This window comes from Dendrobium catenatum, unplaced genomic scaffold (assembly GCF_001605985.2).
Source record: "Dendrobium catenatum unplaced genomic scaffold, ASM160598v2 fragScaff_scaffold_1360, whole genome shotgun sequence".
Classification (NCBI taxonomy): Eukaryota; Viridiplantae; Streptophyta; class Magnoliopsida; order Asparagales; family Orchidaceae; genus Dendrobium; species Dendrobium catenatum.
Window position 1 is genome coordinate 473,641 of NW_021319822.1, and position 22,220 is coordinate 495,860.

The window sequence follows — 22,220 nt, forward strand, 5'->3', positions numbered from 1 at the left end:
TGCCAACATCCGTCTATAATATGGGAATCCTTACCTATTCAACACTGCACCCGGGCGCCGGTGCAGTTGCCATTGCACACTTGTCATTGTATTCAGGCTATACAACGCTTTGCTTCCAAGGAACGCCTTAACATTAACACAATGTAATAAAAGATCTCTGTCATGATTATTCAATAAATTTACAATGGTTGTTGACTATCTAACGCAACCCTCCACTTTTCTCATCCAGAACTTGGGACCTAACAATGACAATCTACTTTAAATTGAATAAGTATAATATTGACAATAATTTAGAAATAATAAATCAAGCATCGAGAGAGGAGACGACAATGCTGTTGAGAGTCGAGTATCGATGTTATGCAGTAAGTATAGAACATTAATGCTAAGAGGGCGTCTATCGTCAATGTTGAGAGGGCGTTGATCCTTAATGTTAAAAAGACGCTAGACAAAGATGAGTTGTTAAGTTGTGGGTGTGGTGTAGAAATTTTTAGCGTCGAGCATCTATGTCAAGACAATGTCAGACTTTGATATGGGGATTATTTTGAAATGTCGATGTTGTAACGACGCAGATGCCGATGTTAAGATAACATCGAACATTATTGTGAAACTAAAGTTGCAACCCATCAAAGATAAATAAAAATGAGAATATTCAATGAATGAGGTATTGAGTCAGAGTGATTGATTTGGTATTACAACAACAACATCAAGCCTTTATCCCACTACGTGGGGTCGGCTACATGAATCCTTTTTCTCCATTGTGTCCTATTAAAAGTCAAATTCTCGTTTAAATCTAATAAAGAAAGGTCATTCCTAATATTTTCTAACCAAGTCTTTTTAGGTCTACCCCTACCTTTCTTAACATAAGTCAAATCTAATACCTCTACTCTCCTAACCGGGTCATCGCAAACAATTTTAAATACAAGAAATTATATTTAAAATAATTCATAAAAATTTGAAGACGCGCTTCAGACATGTGTGTCCAATTTGTATTTAATATTTTTTTAATCAGACACATTTTTTGCGTGTCCGACACGCATCGGAGGAGTGTCATACGTGTGTAGTGTCGAATATGTGTTGGACATTGCACGCCTAATTAAGGAAAAGTGTCGGTGCATCATTGATTTTTTTGTATGTACTTGAGTTTTGAGAAAGGTTCTTAGTGTTCCTTCAAATTGTACATTACGATTATAGCTTCTATATTTTTTTAGTGGAAAAAAATATTTCTCACCTCCAGCAGACATAGGTTTGGCTGAAGTCAATACACAAATCTTGATGCCTCTTTGTATTAGTTTGTTTCTTTTTTATTTTAATTTTTATAGCATATTATTCTCGACCTTGGTTGACATTTTTGCATCTAATTTTTTTCCACCCAAGTTACAATAGATGGACTCAAAAGTCTTTCTTCCTAACCAATGCAAAGAAGTATAGTTGATAAAATTGTCAACAACAAACTCTAGCTTCAACTCATTACAAAAATATCTAAACATGGCATATGAGATAAGAAGCAATAGAATAGTTTTTGCATAATCATACCTCCAACATTTAGAAATAAGAAAACAATCACAAAAACCCAAAGATACCAACTGCAATGAAAGAGAAAAATATTAAGTATGAGAACAAAATAATAATAATAAAAATAAAAAAATGATATTAATCTATAAAAAAAATAGCCACATGTTTAGAATGGTTCAAAGTATAATTTTTGTGTTATGCTGGCATAAACTAAAAAATACAAAGAACACTTTAAGCAATTAAAGATGGCCTTTCAGAATCACCTTATACCAACCACTTTCTTGAAATCAGCTTCAACAGCTCGAACCATGTATTTGTGAAAATTAAACTTAAGATTACCCTTGCAATGAGCCTACGAGGAAAAGAAATACTAAGTGCAAGCACACAATATAAAGTCTCCAAGATACCACTCACTATCCCCAAGAAAAAAAAATGAAAAACTAAAATAAATTATTCTGTACAACAATCTACTTTCTTACCATGACGAAACCCAGCCGCAATGTTCTGTAGTCTGATTTTGTCACAGATCCAAAGATATGTTTAAAGAAAGAGTGCTGAAACGAGCATGATAAGCAGTATGGTCATTGCAGAATATTGCATATATCACTTTAAAATAAGAGCACTCCAATAGGCACAAAATAGGAAGCAAAAATATGAATAAAGCAATAACTTAAATCTTTAGTAACAACAGTTGACTAAATTGGGTAAGCACAATAAACTTAATGGGTTTCCAAAAACTTTCTTTAACCCATTTTTTTTCTAATAAAAAAATGCACAGTTTCTGCTTAATAACTTTATAAGAAAAACTAGTTCAGTCATTTACTTAGTAGTCCACGTAAGATTAATTTGTACGAAGCTGAATTACTGTTTACAAGGCAAGATAAAATTATTTTAATTTACCATGTAAAAAGGCAGCATTTTAAAACTAAATTCAGCCAAAATCTTATGGACAGTTATTTGTAATTTACCAGCCAACCCAATATCAAAGAATCCTTGCCAATGCCACGAAAGTGATCCCTGATAAATTCAGTTTCGTGAACATGAGTGATCATTGGGGATGTTGAAGCTGCATGTATATCAATAATGATTCAGCATGAATGAACTAAGAAAGACATAAATTTGTTTTGAGTTACAAAAGATAAATCCAGCATGATTCCACAATTAGACTGTTCATTAGCCGTTGTGTAACATGCTAAACAATGCAGTTTGCTCGAGTCATACCATTTTCTGCAGCTTCTTTATGAATAGAATCTTCCCAATGCTTCCACTGACGTATCTAAGTCAAATACAAACCAAAGATTAGATCCACCAAGAAAGGAATAACCTACAAAACTCATAGATGCATGAGTTAATCAAAATTACAAAAAAAAGGAAGATTTTAGTTACCTTTACCCCACCTAAAACCATAGTTAGAGCACTGAGAAGCACATGAGTTGTTGCCAAAGCAAAGATAAATATATGAAGTTGATGAATTGCTTCAATAGATAGCAGTGGAACTTTTCCCTAAAACATGTATGGTTAACTCAATTATACAACTATGAGAAATAAGCTAATTGGATTAAAAAAAGAAATTAGTTTTGTTGAAGTCCATCAAGGAAAATTAGTAAAAAGGACAATTTTTAAATCTGAAAATTAAAAAGTGCTATGAGACAGCATTAGAGTAAAGACGACCATAAATATAGATTTTGAAATTTTACAATTTAAGTTATGTAGTATTAAGTAACACTTTAAATAAAGATCCTAATCCAGAATTCGCCATGAGTCAACAACAAATTCAAAGAAGAACATCTAAATCATATGATGTCATTTCAAATTTAGATAAATAATGACATGATATTTCTGAATGGCTACCCTAACGGCCTAACCAACTGAACACTTCAGTACACAAAACCTAGACTATTCTTTTTATCAATGTTAAATCTTATATCTAATAACTGGAAAATTATGATTATGAAATACTCTTAGAAAATGTGAAGCAAGAGCCACGAAGATTTCAAAATTCAAATCAAAATGGATTTGGTCGATCTTGCCAGTTAACCAAGGGAAATTAAACAAATGAGTTCCTTCCTTCAAGGATGCTTTAAGATTGATGAATAAGTGACAAATTTCCAGCATTTCTTTCTTTTCTCTTAACTTCCAAAGCCAAAAAGAACCTTAATCGGATTCCATAGTATGTTACTTCAGGGTTTTAGGAATTTAGGGATCTACAATGTATTATAACGGCAGATAAAAATGTAAAGTCTGAAGTCTATTATTTCCAATAAGATTTGGTCTTGATTCTCAAGATTGATGACTAACAACTCAAGATTCATTCAGACTTGATAGTGGCTACATAACTTAATTCACACTTGATTTTTCAAAATAGTGACTACATAGCTTAATTTACATTTGATTTTTCTAGCTGGTGACTACCTAACTCAAGCTCTATTTATCTCGCCTATCAACTCTTACGGATATTATAAAAAGGAGGTGGCTCCTCCGTTGTGGAATAATGGGAAACCCCACTCTATGAACTGAGCAAAGGTTGCACCTCTTCCGTGGGGCATGAAGACTGGAGCTGCTTGTAGTGCTAGCAAGAATGAAAGTGAATGAATTCCATCCCCTAGAGAGGTTTTACCATATTTCATTAGGGCGTGCTACGGCAATACACGAGGCAGTCAAAAAAGATATATGGTAACTACAGGGTGGTGGGGGCTGGTTGTCTACTTTAGAGCCTTCACTGCCCGGTTCTGCGACTTTCTTTCTTTCATCCGTCCACAAGGCAGTCAAAAGAGAGATAGGGATGGCTATAACGCAGGAGTCGTGGCTATTGTATATCATGAGGTCCCTATATAAAGGGGGCAAGTGAATAATGCTTTTGGGCGTAGGTAGCCCTCTACCATCCATCCCTTTTCCATTCATCTCATAGAGTACTATACTGTCTCATACAAGATACATCTATGGAAAGAAATGTGCGACTGTTAAGGAAAAATAAGAGTCATTTTTGTCTTTCTATTTATATGGATCCCAATTCTTTTTGTTATTACTGTAAATATGCCGACCCCATGTAGTGGGATAAAGGCTTGTTGTTGTTGTTGTATTACTGTAAATACGTCTTTTCTTTCCCTGCCTAACTACATGGTAGTTGTCTAGAGAGCTAAATTGTTAGAGCACGGGAGAATTCAAAGTAATGATTTTAAGAAGAGCAGCTATACGGACTACTATATCTAGTGACTACTAGAGTAGAGTGAAGTCAAAAGGTATGATAAACACAGCCTTTCCGAGCGAGCACCTAAGATCTTCTGTAAACCATCATGATGTGGAAAAGGGAGGATATTAGGGGAAGTAGTGAGTGGAGATTCCCTTGCAGAGAACCGGATGAAGGGAGACCCTCATATCTAGAGGGCGGGCATATCCTGACTCTACTATCATTATGCCTTTTCAATCTTACTTGGGACTCTATCTCTTTGTGGCCTTTCCTCATAAGTGGGACTCTATATCTTCTTGGATAGATTCTACATCGTCTTTCATTTTGATAGTGAGTAGCTTTATTCAAAATAATCAAAGTAAATAATCATAATCGAACTGGGCTAGGATGGCTTGGTAAGCAAGCAACCTGTTATGTAGGCGCCAACTCTTAGTTCTCTTTCTTTTTCTAGTGAAAGGTCAACAAAAATTTTCCAAGAAACCTGGATCGAGCATGCAACGCACATTTTCTATTCATTTGAGATAATCCAAGAGTTGGTTTCCTCCTCTCCTTTCAGTCTAATATAGCAAGCTAACATCTCTGTTCAACCACTCAGAAAAATTTTAAGAATCAAGATAGCATGAGTGCCAAAAAAAGAATAAGTGATATAATTGAATCCCATTTTAAATCTAATCCTATTCAAACTTTGCCCCAAATCATTTTAAAATTGCATAGAAAAATTAGTATTGATGTATAAAAGGAATTGTCAAACATAAAATATATCAAAAAAAATTTAAGCATGTTTCAAAATAATTAGCAGTCCTCTATTCCATAAACGTCTTGGTATGATTAAAATTAAATTTGTTGAGGACAACTATAACTCAGCCATACACTCAGCCTCCACGGCTGAATGATTCGTAGTACAAAAATGTGGGCTCCGAAAATTCGGTCCCGGCCTCCGCCCGCACTGATTGCTTTTCTTCGGCGAGGGAGTGTTAATGAAATAAGTTCCATGGTAAATTTTGGAAGGCAGATGGGTTTGTAGATAAGATACTACCCAGAATTTCGCCCTCATTTTGTGAGGACTTTATGATCTGAGTTCTGGTTTCCTATAGGCGCAAGCTCCTATAGTTAATTACCCCTCCCGATCACGATAGAGAACTTTCGATTAAGGCTAGTCGTCAATTAGATACGTTGTATCCATAGATACGTAGTATCAGGCATATAGTAGCAGCATGGGCATAGATATTGGGAATTTGGAAAGTTGGAAGATTTGATATTTAAAATTGAAAATTTCACCATCTTACACTTAAAGCGGATGGTGAGGGAATGGATGATGTACCCGATCAAGATCCCATAGTTCCGTCATCCTGGGCCATCGTGATCCCTGGTCTACTTAGTCAGAGGAGGTAGTCGACCCAACCTGACAGAAGGATCCTTGTCAGCAACAATGGGTTACTTCGTCCAAGGGGACCTTGTAGACCTGGGGTGAATGGTTGTCTAAGAAGATAAATTTGAATCTACTTTAGCTAACAGAGGGATTTGTGCCATATAAATCATATCATAATGATTCATATCTCGAGGATTTGATTCCACTAAGGAACGTATTGGCTCTGGCCATAACTGGTATTTCGTGGTGCCATTTGGCGGCAAAACCACTCGGTTCAGAGGGCCCCGGGTCATAACCGTTTATCCTGCGCTGCCATTTAGTAGCAAAACCGTCGATTAGAGGACACGTACCATGTCCTTACTGGCAGGAGATTATTTGAGATTGGATCCTACTTATATTTTCGACTAGGCATTAACTCTATATGAGCTGAAGTAAATTTTGATTTGTCCACCCCGACAAACTGTTGCGAAAGGTGGATGGATTTTTCTCTAAGTACTAAATAATTGGATTTCCATTTTAAATATTTTGGAATTTGGGATTATTTTGGAATTTTGGATTTTTGGGCATTTAAGTGGCATTTAAAAATGTTTGTGAACCCCTCCGGTTGAGATTTGCATTCAACACGGTCATCATCGGGATGTGGGGTCATTCATTGACCAAACCTTGTCGACCCTATCACCTTGCCGATAGGGGATTGGGTTTTCATAGATTTTATTCCTTTATTAGTGAATTCTCTTGATCATAGGCCTTGAATGCCTAATATGAATGTATTAAAACAAATACACTGGTCGCCACAACCGTATATTTATTTGAAGATTCGAACCCTGTCGACTCCTATTGATCCGCATAGGAAGATCGGGTTCGAACTTGAATTCACTTATCGACCAGCATAGCATCCCTAGACGTCACGTGTGTACTGATAACACACTCGTCGGGGCCCATGCGGGTGTTTGGGGGCATTTTATTATTATTTATTGAACCTTATCGACTCCTATCTACTTGCATAGGAGGATCGGGTTTAAATTTATTGACCCGCGCAGCATCCCTAGATGTCACGTGTGTATCAATAACACGCTTGCCGGGGCCCATGCGGGTTCTTAATCGTGTACCCCTTTTTAGTGCACCTATGTGTATATAAGTTACGGTGCATGTGCAGGGCCATTCTTGGAATATTTGTAAATGCCTTATGTCCACTTGCATGAATGTTGCGGATCTGGTGGCGGGGCGTAGCAGCTTCTGAATTGAGTTGTTCGCTGCTTTGTACAGGTAGACTGTCGTGCACTACTTATTTAATTTATGCAGGTAGATTGTAGTGCACTAATTAATCTCCTGCTTTGGATTGTTGGAGCTTTCACTTGTCGTATTATTCATGCATTTTATTGTGGTCAGTGGCCTTTTTAGTACATCCGCTATTGATGCATCTAGATAGGTAGATGTATTCATTTACAGGTTGAAACTGACTACAGGATACTGCATTTACTGAAGTCTTTTTGCATCTACCCATAAGTGGCATGTGGAACGTACATCTGTCTTTGTAGAGAGCTTGTATGTATTGCAGATCTTCACTCTTGATTGTATGCATATCAATTTGTTTACTTGTATCTTGATGTTGATTGTTGGAGTGTTGTAATATTCTTGTTGTCTCTCTAATTTGATATCTACTTGCAAGAAGGTCACTTGAACTTTTCGCATACATCTTCGATAACCATTGTTTCTTATAGCTTACAAGGTTGAATATGGTTGCTTATATTCTGATGTTGATGGTAGAAGTGGTGTAAGGCAGTTGCTTCATCTGCTAAATGTCCTTTATACCTAGCTCACGAATATGTCGTATCATTTGAGGCATTAAATTGTATGCTTGTAGGGATGATATAGCACATTCACTTTGTATATTAACACTGACCGCTGAATGGGTTGCATTTATCAATAATATCCCCATGTATGTTGATTGCTAACTTGCAAAATTTGCCTGTGCGTCATTTAGTACTTGTGGCGGCCGTCATTTGTATCTACGAGATATCTAATTTTGGTTATAGGGGAGCTATTACTTTCACACCTTAGCCATTGGTATAACACATAAGTGGGCTAATATGTTCACTATACTTCTTGTAGAGAAATTAAATATCTCTATATTGTTTATGAGCATATCCCTCATGAACAATTCATTATGGGTTGATCGGAGTTTTGCACTTTTACTTGAGTAGCTTTCTATTGGAACTCTTATACGATAACCATCCAATTGAAGTGATGACTCCTATCGATTATTGCTTGGAGGTGAATCATGTTTGGTTTTGCAAATTGATTATCGCCCTCCAAAATCTCTTAGGTCATGGCTTTGTAACCTTGACATATCTTTAAATATTTTCTTATTACTTGTAAACACATCGCACTTGCAAGTCCTTTATCTTCAAGGTGGTTCATTGTGTAAGCTACACTCAACCCACCATTCATTTGCACTCCATTTGAAGTAGTCACCTTTTAGCATTCATTAGAGGTTATTTAAATTCATTCCTTCGTTGATTGTTCATCCAGTTTAAGTCAAGTTTATGCTCCAAACTTCGTATCCAATTTGTAAATTTAAGCCATTGTCATTTGATTCAAACTTATATTGATCATTCAAGTTCCAATTAAGTCCAAGTCCAAATTGTTTGAGTTTGAGTGCAGTTAAGGCTTAAGATGAGTTTCTTCCCTTCATTCGAGTCCTCTGCAGTTCATTGTAGTTCCCATCTAGATTCAAGTCCAGTTTGAGTTCATGTCTTGTCCAAATCAAGCTTGAATGTTCAAAGGTCTACCATGGTACAGAGTTGATTCATATTTGATTTCAGTTCATTTTACTTGGGTTCAATTCTTTATTAAATCACTTAGATTTTGTTCAAGTCCTTGTCGAAGCTTAAATCCAAGTTCACATTCAAGTTCATTTTAAGTCTTTACTTGATTTGTTTGAGTTTACTGTTGTTCTTTTGAGTTCAATCAAGTCCAGGTACAGTCTCGTGTTTACCCGAAATTTTGGCAGCCTCCCGACATCTCCCCCGTTTAGGGGAAAACTACGAGAAACTAGGCCTTCCCACCACGCGTAATAAAGGCGTGTATGGTAGGTGTCATCGGACGAGGACATCGCGGCCGTGATCTTTCCTCCCACCACGCGCAATAAAGGCGTGTATAGGGCCTTTGACGATACCTGTTTAAAAAGACAGTTACTTTCCTCCCGCTCGGAGCTACTTATGAATGACCCCGCCTCGTCGTAGGTGCCGCACCAGGGTCCCATCCCACCACGCGCAATAAAGGCATGTATAGGCGATTTTCCGGTGCGCCACAAACTTTGAAATAGGGCTTAAGGTGATTACCTGCCTCGTCGTCGGCGTCACACCGGAATTTAAATTAAAATAATTAATTATAATTAATTTTAATAAATTATAGTTAATTATAATTAATAATTAACCATAATTATAACAAAATAATCATAATTTATTTTAATTGAAATTAATTATTATTATTATTATTAATTAGATATAATTAAAATGTTAAACTATAATTAATTATAATTAAATATAATTAATTACTATTAACAATAATTAATTATAATTTAAAAAATAATTTTAATAAGAATAAAAAGGAGCGTTATCAGAACATGATTTAATAGGATTTATGTTGATTTTGAGCAGGATTTTATGTCGGATTTGAGCAAGGTTTTGAGGGATAAGCATCCGAGGTAATGCTAGTTTGCATTAATATCTGATTTGATCCCTCATTTGACTTTTTTCTTTTTTTTAGTAAAATTGACAGGAAATGCTAATAATGATTTGCTATTATTAGTATTAACATTAAATTAGGATGGCAGCAATGCTTCAATCAACTAAAAGTCCTCGATTTGTGTACTTTTTTTGTCTTGTTTAACATATCGAATTCATCGAATAGTTAAAATTGGACAAATTAATAGTGCATTGAGGGTATTGTCGATGTTCTTGTCGCAACGACGCAATCCGTTTCGCGATCGGACGTCATCCGAGCGACGCCGAGGTCTGATTTCCTCGAATTGCATGTTGTCTCGAAATTCGTGTCACCCATTAGGATGATCCAAATTGAACAAATAAAATACAGTTTTTGAGTATTTGCAATGTTCTAAGCACAATGACGATGTTTGTTTCGCCATCGAACTTCGTTTGGGCAACCTCGAGGCCTCTTTCCTCAATATGTGTACTTTGTCTCGAGATTCATGCCACCAATTCAGATGATCCAAATTGAGCATAAAAAATATAAATTTTTAGTATTTACATTGTTCTAAATGCAATGATAAGGTTTGTTTGTCAATCCGACATTGTTTAGTGCTTTAATTTCGAGTGTCAGTTTCCCCTTTTGACTAATCTCATCCGATTCGATTACAAGAGGCCTCGATCCAGCATAATTTAGTGTCCTTATCACAATGATACCATCCGTTTGGCATTTAAAGGTTATTTGACCCCTTAAGTGATGTGTTTTGTCAATGCATGCATTGCCTAAATCATCATTTTTGCCTCTTTTCGCATGATTTTATATATAGGGGTCAACAAAACACATAAAGTCGTTATTTATAAAAATTATTGGAGATCGTAAAGAATATTAGGTTGATTTTTTTCTACAATGAATGATGTATAATACAAAAATAAATTTCTACAAGCATTAAAAACATATGCATTCATATAAAAATAATTTCTAACAATAATTAAAAACATATGCATTCCAAACAAATCTACATAAAACTAAAAACTTATTAATGGATCAACATTTAATATACAATGCATACTTAATCCTAAAAACTCAAATCAATCCATTTGAAAATATTCATATATCAAAATTTAAAGAATTGTTTGTATTGATTTTCATAAAATTTCTAGAATGTTTTTTATCATTTTTTAGCAACTGCTCTCCACAATGTAGAATGATATATATGGACCATAGTCGGCGGCGACGGAGGTCAGACTGATAGCTATCATGCAATGGTGATCCAAAGGGACCGTAATTTGGATATTGAGATCAGAGAGACTGTAGTCGGGCGACAGTGGTTTGAGGGACCATAGTCAAGCGATGATGGTCGATGGTCGATGGAACTGTAGTATGCAAGTGATGGAGGTTGGATGCACTGTAATTGTGTGGTAAAGGTTGGAGGGACCGTTGTTGGGCGATCGAGGTCAAAGGAACTGTTGTCGGGCGACGGGGGTCAGAGGGACTGTAGTCGGTGGACGACGGAGGTTGGAAGAATAGTAGTCATGTAAAAAAAGTCGGTGGGACCATAATCGGTGAATAGTGGTCCAAGGGACTGTAATCTGGCGACAATGTTCGGATGGATCATAGTCGGATAATGAATGTTAGAAAAATTAGTCGACGAGTGACGGAGGTTGGAAGGACTGTAGTTGGGGTGACAAAGATTGGAAGGACTATAGTTGGTGAGCTACTGAGGTTGGAGGGACCGTAGTCGGGTGACAGTGGTCCAAGGATCGTAATCAGGTCATAGTGGTCGAAGGGACCTTGGTATGGCGACAGTGGTCGGATGGACCATAGTTGGGCGAAAGTGGTCGAAGGGACTGTAGTCGGATAATGGTGGTCAGAGGGGCCATTGGCGGTGAGGAACGGGGGCCAAAAAGACCATAATTAGCTAGTGATGGATATCAGAAGGACCGTAGTCGGGAGACAAAGGTCGAAGGGGCTGTTTTCAAGTGGCGGAGATTAGAGGGACCCTTGTCATGTAACGGTGGTCGGAGGGACTATAGTTAGCAGACGACTACAGTCGGAGGGGCCATAGTCAGGCAATGATACTCCTAGGATCGTAATCGGTTGGAGATGGAGATCTGAGGGACCATAGTCAGCAGTCCACGAAGGTCGAAGGGATCGTAGTTGGCATGAAATGGAGGTCGGAGGGATGGTAGTTAAGTGATTGTGGTCAGAGGGACCGTAGTCGCCGACCGACTATGATCGAAGGAACCGTCGTTAGCAGGCGATGAAGTTTAAAAAAAAACATAGTTGGTCGGCTATGTTGCACCGATACACCTATTTATGAAGGCGTGCTGTATCCGATACACCGATACACGGATACGCCTCCGATACTCCACCGATACGTGTCGGATACGTCAAAGCCGTATCCAATTAAAATACTATTTAATTTCAAAAGCACACGCGTATCCGATACACGTGTCCCTTGAAAAATAAAAAGAAATCCGAAAAAAAGACGTGTCGTATTTACTTCCGCGGTTGCAAGCAAGATTCTCTCATTTCCGAGATGAATTTGAGTCTCTTGATGATATGAAAATATTAAAATTTACTAATCTTTCACTTGATGAGACGAAATTAGATGATATGATATTTATTTAAGATGATATATAAGTTCTAAGACAAACAATTGAAGAAGATAATTATATCATTCCTTCTATTGAATAGTTGAAACTTCATGTGCTAGATAATTTATGTTTATGCTTTTGTTGTTGTACTAGACATTTAATGATGTTGTTGTCATTTTTTTTGTAATTCCAAATATTATGCATTGATTGCTTTCTTAATTTTTATGTATGATTTATAAATTATAATGTCGTGTCCGCGCCGACTTCAAATTCAAAATGCTCCATCGGAAGGCCCACAATGATTCCCTCGAGATTCATGCATGATCAAGGTGGTTTTTTGTGATGAATTGGTTTTTCCTCTACTTTCTAGCATCGAAACTCACGGAGTTTGAAAATACGTGTCTGAGTCTACCAAAAAGTTGCGATGTAAAATTAAGATTTATAGATAATTATGAGGCACAACCGCTCCCTAGAACTCAACGTGGATCTCCTCTCGAGATTGTGAACCAAGTAAAATATCTTTAATTATTATTTTAATATATTATGAAATAGGCACGTCGATTAGAGCAAATAATGTTGAAAGATTTGGCGCTAAAACTTTTAAATTGGCCTGAAATTGATTATTAAGGTTCTAAAAGTGTCAAAATTATGTCCATAACTTCGAAAAATGGTTATAATGACCACAGAAAAAGTTTGAATCGAACTGTCCAAGCTAATAATTGGGTCCTAAAGGTAATGTGGCAGCTGAAGTGTACCGCCAGTGAGCCATAGAGCCCCCCCCACCCCTTCTTTTTTTTGCTATTTCCTTATTTATTAATTTCAAAATTGGAAAATTTCCAAAAGTTTTTAAAGAAAATAATTGAATATATATTTTTATTGTAATATTATAGTTTTTCTTTTTTATTTATATAAAAAAAAAGAATTTTTGGGATTTTTAATTAAAAATTTTTGATAAATCTAAAAAAATCTAGTTTTTTTTTTTTTTTTTAAATCTCCCTTCCTGGATCTAAAAATACCATTTTTGAGAGTGGGAAAAAGGGCACAGTTCTCCTAAGTCGATCCAAAGTGTAAGAAACCCTTAATGTTTTGACCTACGTTAGTAAAAAATTATTACATGAGTCATTATAAGTCCAAATTACAAACCGTCTTTATCATAACATAAATATTATTGTATTCTAATTATAATATTTTCTTTCCTAAATTTTGGACATTATTACAATCCCTTAAGAAATCCAGACAAATTGATATAAGTGAGGTTTTTTTAACCATTATGTATCTGTTTTGCAAACTGATTTCACCCAATCATTATAGGCATGCTTAAATAATTTATGAATATTTTTTTCATACCTAGATTTGAATATATAAAAAGATTTATATAAATTTTATGTTAAAAACTAAATAATTAGAATAATTATCAATATGCCATTTGATTATATTATTTTAAATATATTTCTACTTTACATAACTTATCAAAACCCCATTTTCTTTTTTTCTCATTTTCTCAAGCCAAAGAGCATGAATTGGAAAATGAGAGAAGAAGAGAGAAAAGAGAAAAGAAAAAAAAATTAAGTTTTGGAAGTCTTAGAACCATTTTTGTCAGTCGGTCAAGTTGAAAATTTTGTTTGTCCAAAGATAGGCTTATACTATGACTATCTTAGTTTTAAAAAATACAAAATTTTGTTTAAAATTTTTTATTTAAAATTCTGTTTCTGTTGCCAAAAATTGGGAATAAATTTGCACTTGTAAAATTCTCACCGCATAACTTTTTATATATTATAGAGATTAAAGTTTTGAACATTTTGAATATTTTCTAGAAATTTTATGCCTAGGATTTTAAAATTTATACGATTTTTATCGAATAGAAAATAATCAAGACTCCAAAAAATAATATTGTAGTACAATTAAAGTCTTGAAATAATATTTTGCACAATATTTGATAATTTGATTATTTTCTAAAAATATATATTTTTTGTTTAGTAGAGTTTTATGTTGTTTACCATTATGACGTTCTGGCAAATTCTAAAATGTGTTTCTTTATGCATCATTTATTGTTATGCATTAAAATATGTTCGGCTGTTATATGCATATTTTGCTTCAGAGTTATTGAATTTTATCTATTATTCAGAGTTGTTAAATGTGGCAGCTGATGTTATACTCAGTTCTGCTTATAATATTTAATGAATGTTTAATAAATGAAATGATTTGAAAATTTAAATCGGTTGAAATGTGGTCTGCTGAGCTGTTTTAGCTCACCGTGATTTTACATTATATTTTCAGGGTTTAAGAAATGGAAGTATCTGATTGAGTAGCGATTTCAGGAATCTAATCTGAACCTATAGAGATGTCTTCTTCTGATTTTTGCACAGCTATGGCTAGTTTTATTACTCTGCTATGTAGCTTTTGTTAATAATCATGCCCAGTGATTGTATACGTCATTTTGATAATGAAGGAAAGCAAATCTTTTGAATTAGTTTATTTTCAATCATTTAGATGTTTTAGTAGCTCTGTGGTTTGTTGTTGTTTTAAAAGTTAAAATTGGAAGAATAAATCAAAAAAAAATTCAAAATTAGATCTTGATATTCATATATTACAGCTCAACACGATAAGACATATCCCATCAGTGAGTATTTCAGATTGGGTTGTGACAAGACTTTATGGTATCAAAGGTGTAGGTTTGGAAATGAATCGTAAGACAAAGCTGCAAGAATTGATTTGTAGGTTGAGTGAGATTGTTTTGGGGTCTATCTTTGTTTTTTATATGCATGTGTATCCAGTTTTGTGTTCTATGTGATTATGGATCTGCTAGACTCAGATATAATTGATGGATAGAGTGTCAGTCAGGCAGTTCATGACATAGTACTTCTTCGACAGTAAGTTAGCTACAATTTCTGAATTTTCTAGTTTGATAGACCAGATGATGAACGAGACACAAAGCAGAGTTCTTACTATTAAATCTGATGATGTAGACAGACATCTGCAGGCACGTTAGCTGATACAAGAGATTTTTTTGAGATTGGTTCAAGGGAGTATGACAGTTATACAGTATGAGACAGATTTTACTTCTTTAACTAGATATACTTTGCAATTGATTAATACTCCAAAGGAGAAGTGTTATAGATTTTTGAGGGAACTCCAAGACAGTTTGAGACAGCCACTGGTTTCATTCCACATTGATAATTTTTCTGAGCTTGTGGAGAGAGTCCATCTTGTAGATAATAATTTGATAGCTACTCAACAATGGTGGACTGCTAGTAGGAAGACGTTCAATTGCAAGACATCTAGTAGTGGGTTTTTTGGAAAGAAGAGTATATTTGAATCGGGAGAGTCGAAAAGTTGATTGGCATGGGATTTGTCTAGCCTAGTTGTCTCCATGGGGAACACTTATTCTTTGTGAAGAAAAATGATAGTACAATATCCATGTGCATTAGTTATAAACAATTGAACAAAATCACTATAAAAAATAAATATCCTTTGCCTAGTATCAATGATTTATTTGATCAGTTTGCTAGATCTTTTATATTTTTCAAGATTGATCTGTGATATAAATATTATGAGGTGAATGTGAGAAAAGTAAATGTGATGAAGACTACTTTAAGTATGAGATATGGACACTATGAATTATTAGTCATACCTTTTGGGGTGATTAATCCACCTGTAATTTTTATGGATTTGATGAACATAGTGTTCAGAGGGTATTTGGATCAATTTGTGATTATGTTCATAGATGACATTTTGGTTTATTTTATTTCTGAGAAAAATCATGTTAGACATTTAATGTTACTTTGAAGACTCTGATGCAACATTAGTTATATGCAAAAATTTTCAAATGTGAGTTCTAGCTTAAGAGCATTTCTTTTTTATGGCACGTAATGAGTAGTGCAGGTATTTTCGTAGACCCCCAGAAAATTTAGGCTATTATTGGGTCGTGTAGGCCTACTACTGTATTTGAAGTATGTAGTTTATTGGATATGACAAGATATTACATGAAGTTTGTGAAAAGGTTTTCTAAAATTTCTGCATCTTTGATGAGATTGACATAGAAGTCAGTATTCTGTCTAGACAACTGAGTGTGAAGCTAGTTTTCAAAATTTGAAGAACTATCTAACTTCTACTTCAATTTTGACCCTTTTATGTGGTACCGAAGGATTTTAGGTGTTTAATGATGCTTTATTAAAAGGTTTGGGAAGTGCTCTAATGCTACATGATAGATTTATTGCAAATGCTTCTAGATAGCTGAAGCCACAAGAGAAAAATTACTTGACATATGATCTGGAACTTGTTATTGTGGCGTTTGCTCTGAAGATCTAGATACCCCATCTGTACGATGTCATGTATGAGATTTATACTAATTACTAGAGTCTGAAATATATATTTACTTAAAAAGATTTGAATTTGAGGCAAATGGATTAAAGACTATGATTTAACTATTCAGTATCTACCTGGAAAGACTGATGTGGTGGCAGATGCTTTGAGTAAGAAATCTTCTGGATTATTTTGTATTCAGCTTACTTCTAAAGAGTATCTGATATGGAATATGAAAAAGATTTAGTTAGGGATGATTTCTCTTGTTAACCTTGATTCTGGTATATTGACTGGATGATTATTCAGTCATTTTTGCAAGAAAATATTCAAAAAATTTAGAAGTTAGATGTAGAATATCCAAAATGATTAATCAGATCATATCTGGAAAGAATTAGAACTACGAGTGTTTGATTCTGATATTATATTCTATAATAACATATTATGAATTCCTATATTTGTATATCTGAGATGGGAGATTTTGTATAAGACTCGTTATTTAGACTATAATATTCACCCAAGATAAAGCAAAATATATACTGATCTGAAAGAAATATTTTTTTGGCCTGGATTGAAAAATGATGTAGCAGATTTTGTATCAAAATGTGAAGTTTGTCAGTTAGTAAAGGCAAAACATCAATGACCGGGAGGCTTTCTACAACTATTGCTAATTCCAGAGTGAAATGGGAAGAAGAGACTATAGATTTTGCTATGGATTTTTGTAGGTGGAAAGTGGAAACAGACACATGATGTCGTTTGGATTATATTTGATCATCTACAAAATTAGCTCATTTCATTATGATCCAATAATTAGAATCAACCGACAAATTGACACAGGCATATGTGTGTAGGATTATCAAATTACATGGGGTTATGATTTCTGATAGAGATGACATTGTTACCTATTGACTGTGGAAGGATATTCAATAAAATTTGAGTACAAAACGATATTTCAGTATGACATTTCATCCTCGACTAATGGACAGTCTAGGAGGATTATATCGCTCCTAGAAGATCTTTTGCGATTTTGTTTTTGAATTTTGTTGGTAGTTGGGAAGACCACATACCATTGATTGAATTTGTATATAATAACATCTTTCAGTCAAGTATAAATATGGCCCCTTATGAAGATCTATATAATAGAAAATGTCGGACACCATTATCTTTGATAAAAGATGATGAAAACAATCTAATTGGGTCAACTTTGGTAAATGATGCTTTTAAAAAGATTTGTCTGATCAGAGACAAATTGAAACCTGTCTACGACAAACAAAGACAGCATTTTGATGCTAAGCATTAGGCTGTAGAGTTTCAAGTGGAAGATTTGTAATGTAAAGATAAGAAAGATGAAAGGCATTGCCATGTTTGGCAGAGAAAAAAATTTAGTCCAAGATGCATTGGACCATTTAAAGTTATTGAAAGAATTGAAAAATTTGTCTACTAATTAGTTGTCAAATTACATGTTTGAAATTCAAAATGCATTTCATGTCTCTCTTCACAGTAAATGAATATCTGATTCTGAAGAGCGTATATCTATAAAAGATATGGAGGTACGTCGAAATTTGAATTATAGAGAAGAACCAGAGAGGATCTTAGCTTGTGATGTCAGAAGGATAAGAAATAAACAGATTCTAATGGTTAAAGTCCAATGGAAGAAAAGAAATGAAAGAGAAACTACTTTGGAGGAGTCTGAGATGAGACATCTATATCCAAGTTATTATGACTTATTTTAGTTTGAAAATATCGAGAACGATAATTTTTTAAGATTGGGAGATTGTAATAACCCTTAATGTTTTGACTTACAACAACTAAATATTATTTTAGGAGTCATTATAAGTCTAAATTGCAGACTGATTTCATTATAACAAAGATTTAGTTGTGATCTAATTATAATATTTTTTCATAAATTTTGGACATTCCTACAATTCCTTAAAAAATTAACCAACGCCAAAAGAATTGGTGTTTTTGGAAGCTTTAGGTGTTTGTTTTATAAACTGATTTTATGTGATCATTCTATGCATGCTTAGCTAATTTATGAATATTTTTTCATAATTTATGAATCTCCATTTTTTAATATAGAAAAGAATTTATATGAATTTTACACTAAAAACTAAATAAGTAGAATAAAAACCAATATATCCTTTGATTATTTTATTATAAAATATATTTCCACTATACCTAACTCATCAAAATCCCTTTCTTTTTTCTATAGTTTCTCAAGCCAAAGAGCAGGAATTGGAAAATGAAAGAAAAAGACAGGGAGAAAAAACTTAGGTTTTGGAGGTCGTAAAGTCATTTTTATCAGGTAACAACTGAAAAATTTATTTGTCTCAAAGTAAGTCATATTATGTTGATCTCAGTTTTAAAAAATACGAAATTTCTCTAAATTTAATGATTAAATTTTTATTTTAGTTACAAAAAGCAGACATAATTTTGTATTGATAAAACTATCACCGCATAACTTTTTATATATTATAGAGATTGAATTTGGAACAATTTGAATATTTTTTGAAAATTTTATACTAAGGGTTTTGGAATTTATACAATTTTTATTTAATATAAAATAATCTAGACTTTGAAAAATAATATTATTGTAAAATTAAAGATTTAAAACAGTGTTTTGCATAATCTTTAATAATTTAGTTATTTTCTAAAAATGTGTATTTTTACTTAATAGGGTTTTATGTTACCTATCATTATGACATTTTAACAAATTTTGAAATATATTTTTTATATATCATTTTGTGTTATTCACTAAAATATCTGCTTAATTAATTGAAATGGGTGATTCTGTGAAAATCTAAAAGGGGTGGAAGAAGTTCTGTTCGGATGATATATTTACATTCTTCTTTAGAGTTATTGAAGTCCATCTGTTACTCAAAGTTATTGAACTATGTTTGTTATCCAGAGTTGTTAAACTCTTTTATCACTCATAGATATTGAACTCTATCAGTTGGGAAGCATAAAGTTCAGAGTTATTGAACTCTATCTGTTGGGGGGGAAATATGAAGTGCTTGTATATTTTGTCTAAAATTCTGATAACTACATTTAATTCTTTACACAGTTCTGCTTTTAATACTCAAGGAATGTTTAATAAATAAAATAATTTAAAATTTTAGATCGGTTAAAAATGGTCTGTTAAACTGTTTTAGCTCACTATAATTTAGCAATATGTTTTAAGGGTTTGGGAAAGAAAATGATCCGATTGAGTAACAGTTTTAGGAATCTAGTTTGAGTCAGTAGGTATTTCTTCTTTTGATTTTTGCACAGTCAAGGCTAGTTTGATTACTCTGTTCTAGAGCTTTTGTTTATAGCAATGTTATGTGATTGTATATGTCATTTTGATAATAAAAGAAAAGTAAATTTTCTGGATAAGTTTATATTCAGTCATGTGGATGTTTTAGTAACTTTATAGTCTGTTGTGTGTTTTAAAAGTTTAAATTGGAAGATGAAATCTGAAAATTTTTCAAAACTAGATATTTGGATTCACCTGTTACAGCTCAAAACGATAAGACTTGTCCCATCAGTGGGTCTTGTCAGGTTGGATTGTGACACAGTTTGTCCCATAAATTGAGAGAAAAATGGACTGACAAAATTTGGAGGTCATCAACATCGACAAAACTCGATCCTCTAACGTAGGCTCCGATTTCCTCTATAAAAGGGGTGAAGATTGTCTTGTAGGAGACTAAAGACAGTCAATCACCGTTAGAGGCCAGGTTCTCTAACACAGGCTCCAATTTTCCCCTGTAATAAAGGCGAAGAATGTCCTGTATAAGTTTTAAGATCATCAATTGTGGTAAAGGTCAAGTCCTCTAACGTATGCTCCAATTTTTCTCCATAATAGGGGAGAAGACTGTCATGTAAAAGTTAAAAGACCTATCACCGATAAAGGCTGATCCGCTAATGGAAGCTCCGGTTTTCCTCCGTAATACGAGGAAAGATTGTCATGTAGGAGTTTAAAGACCATCAATTGTCAATAAAGACCTGGTCCTCTAACCTAGGCTCCGATTTTTCTCTGTAATAGAAGCAAAGATTGTCCTGTAGGAGTTTAAAACTGCAAATCACCGGTAAAGACCCAATCCTCACAAGCTCCGATTTTTTCTTTAATCGGGGTGAAGACTGTCCGTTGTGATGAGAAGGTGCCGCTACATGTCCCCTTAATTTCTCCCATGGTGCGTAGAATGATGCATATTTCTATAAATATTTTTACAAATACATAATTAGACACACATTTAATAAACACTTAAATTATATACATATAATACGCACGTTATGATTTCCACCTGTGCACATGTGCAGGCATCTGCTTTTGAAATTTTGGTTACCGCAAAAAACAAAAAGAAAAACGGGGAAAATGAAAACAAGAGAAAAAATACAGAAAATTGCAGCAAACTTGCCTCTCTTGCGCAGTGCTCTCCGCCGGATCCTCCGCCAGCCAATAGCCGGCGGCCGCCGGCGAGGACTCCGGCGTAGAATTTGGAGCGATGGTGGGCGGAGACTTCACCGTCATCACCGCCCCCATCGCCGGCTATGTCTTCGCCTTTGCAGGGCCGCAGGTGTCGGGTGTAGCTAGCCGGAATGCAGATCTTCTGAATCGTCCCCTGGAAAACCACCAGCAGCAGCGAGATGAATCCCATCAGCATCAGCTCTGTACCCGATTCCCTTGAATCTTAGCACCATACAATTCAAAGATAGACAAGGAAATATAATAAGAGCTGCAATGCCTACCTTCTTTCATCTTCTGAAGGGCTTCGAATAGGGGTTTCTGGTTTTTCCGCATGAACCGCTGTTAAGATGATATTTGTGCATAAACGGCTTCAGAAAGGAGAAAAGAAGATCGGAGAAACAGCGATGGGTCAATCGAGGAATAGAACTCACCTTGCCGAGCCGATGGAGGAATCGTTCGAAGAATAGGGAGATGCAAATAATAACGGTGCAAACCAAGGCAACGATCCATGTGGGCGTGTATTCGAGCTTTATCTCCTCCTCCGCTCCTCCTCCTCCTCCGGCCATCTCTCTCTCTCTCTCTCTCTCTCGACTAGTCGTTAGCTTTGTTGTCACAACGAGAACTTAAGAAGCTTCGCAGAGGACAAATTAAAGTATTAATCAATTTGAAAGTATATATGTGCATGTTAATTTTAAAAGCGCCATGCTGTGAACTTCCCATCCCGCGTATCTGTCCGTCATTAACGCTCTAATTGCGAGCGGCGACCCACACCTGAAACCGGAGAGTTTGAAGTGATGGGACTTGAGATGTTTATTGAAAAAAAACAAAAAATTCTACCAGCGTATTAGGCTTTCTTTGAGACTCTTTCTTAGTCCTACCCCTGTAAGCCGGATCGCCTACGGGCTAATCTCGAAGGTCTTGTTTCTTTCAGCATTTTTTTCTTTCTTCTGTTTATAAACGAAAAAAAGACGCTTATATTTTTTTTGGACATTTAGGTCATTTAAGTCAAATTCATACACACAACGCATATATAGACTTGAACCCTGAACCTCTTAGTTGGAAGCCAAAGCTCTCAACCAATAGGTCAAGGAGTTGTGT

At 34.8% G+C, this 22,220-nt stretch overlaps 1 protein-coding gene across 1 annotated transcript in view; it reads right to left on the reverse strand.

Annotated features, from left to right (window-relative positions):
* Positions 1-22,042, reverse strand: part of LOC110113844 (MLO-like protein 1) — a 35,218-nt gene extending 13,176 nt beyond the window's left edge. The window contains exons 1-10 of the mRNA XM_020846547.2: positions 21,960-22,042; positions 21,554-21,893; positions 21,404-21,461; positions 21,073-21,323; positions 2,899-3,015; positions 2,734-2,788; positions 2,481-2,578; positions 1,992-2,066; positions 1,776-1,864; positions 1,534-1,583 (exon numbers count right to left, since the gene is read on the reverse strand). Of these exons, the coding sequence (XP_020702206.1) occupies positions 1,534-1,583; positions 1,776-1,864; positions 1,992-2,066; positions 2,481-2,578; positions 2,734-2,788; positions 2,899-3,015; positions 21,073-21,323; positions 21,404-21,461; positions 21,554-21,688 (928 nt within the window). The 5' untranslated portion in view covers positions 21,689-21,893; positions 21,960-22,042. The remainder of the gene's footprint in view (positions 1-1,533; positions 1,584-1,775; positions 1,865-1,991; positions 2,067-2,480; positions 2,579-2,733; positions 2,789-2,898; positions 3,016-21,072; positions 21,324-21,403; positions 21,462-21,553; positions 21,894-21,959) is intronic.
* Between the last annotated feature and the right edge of the window lie 178 nt (positions 22,043-22,220).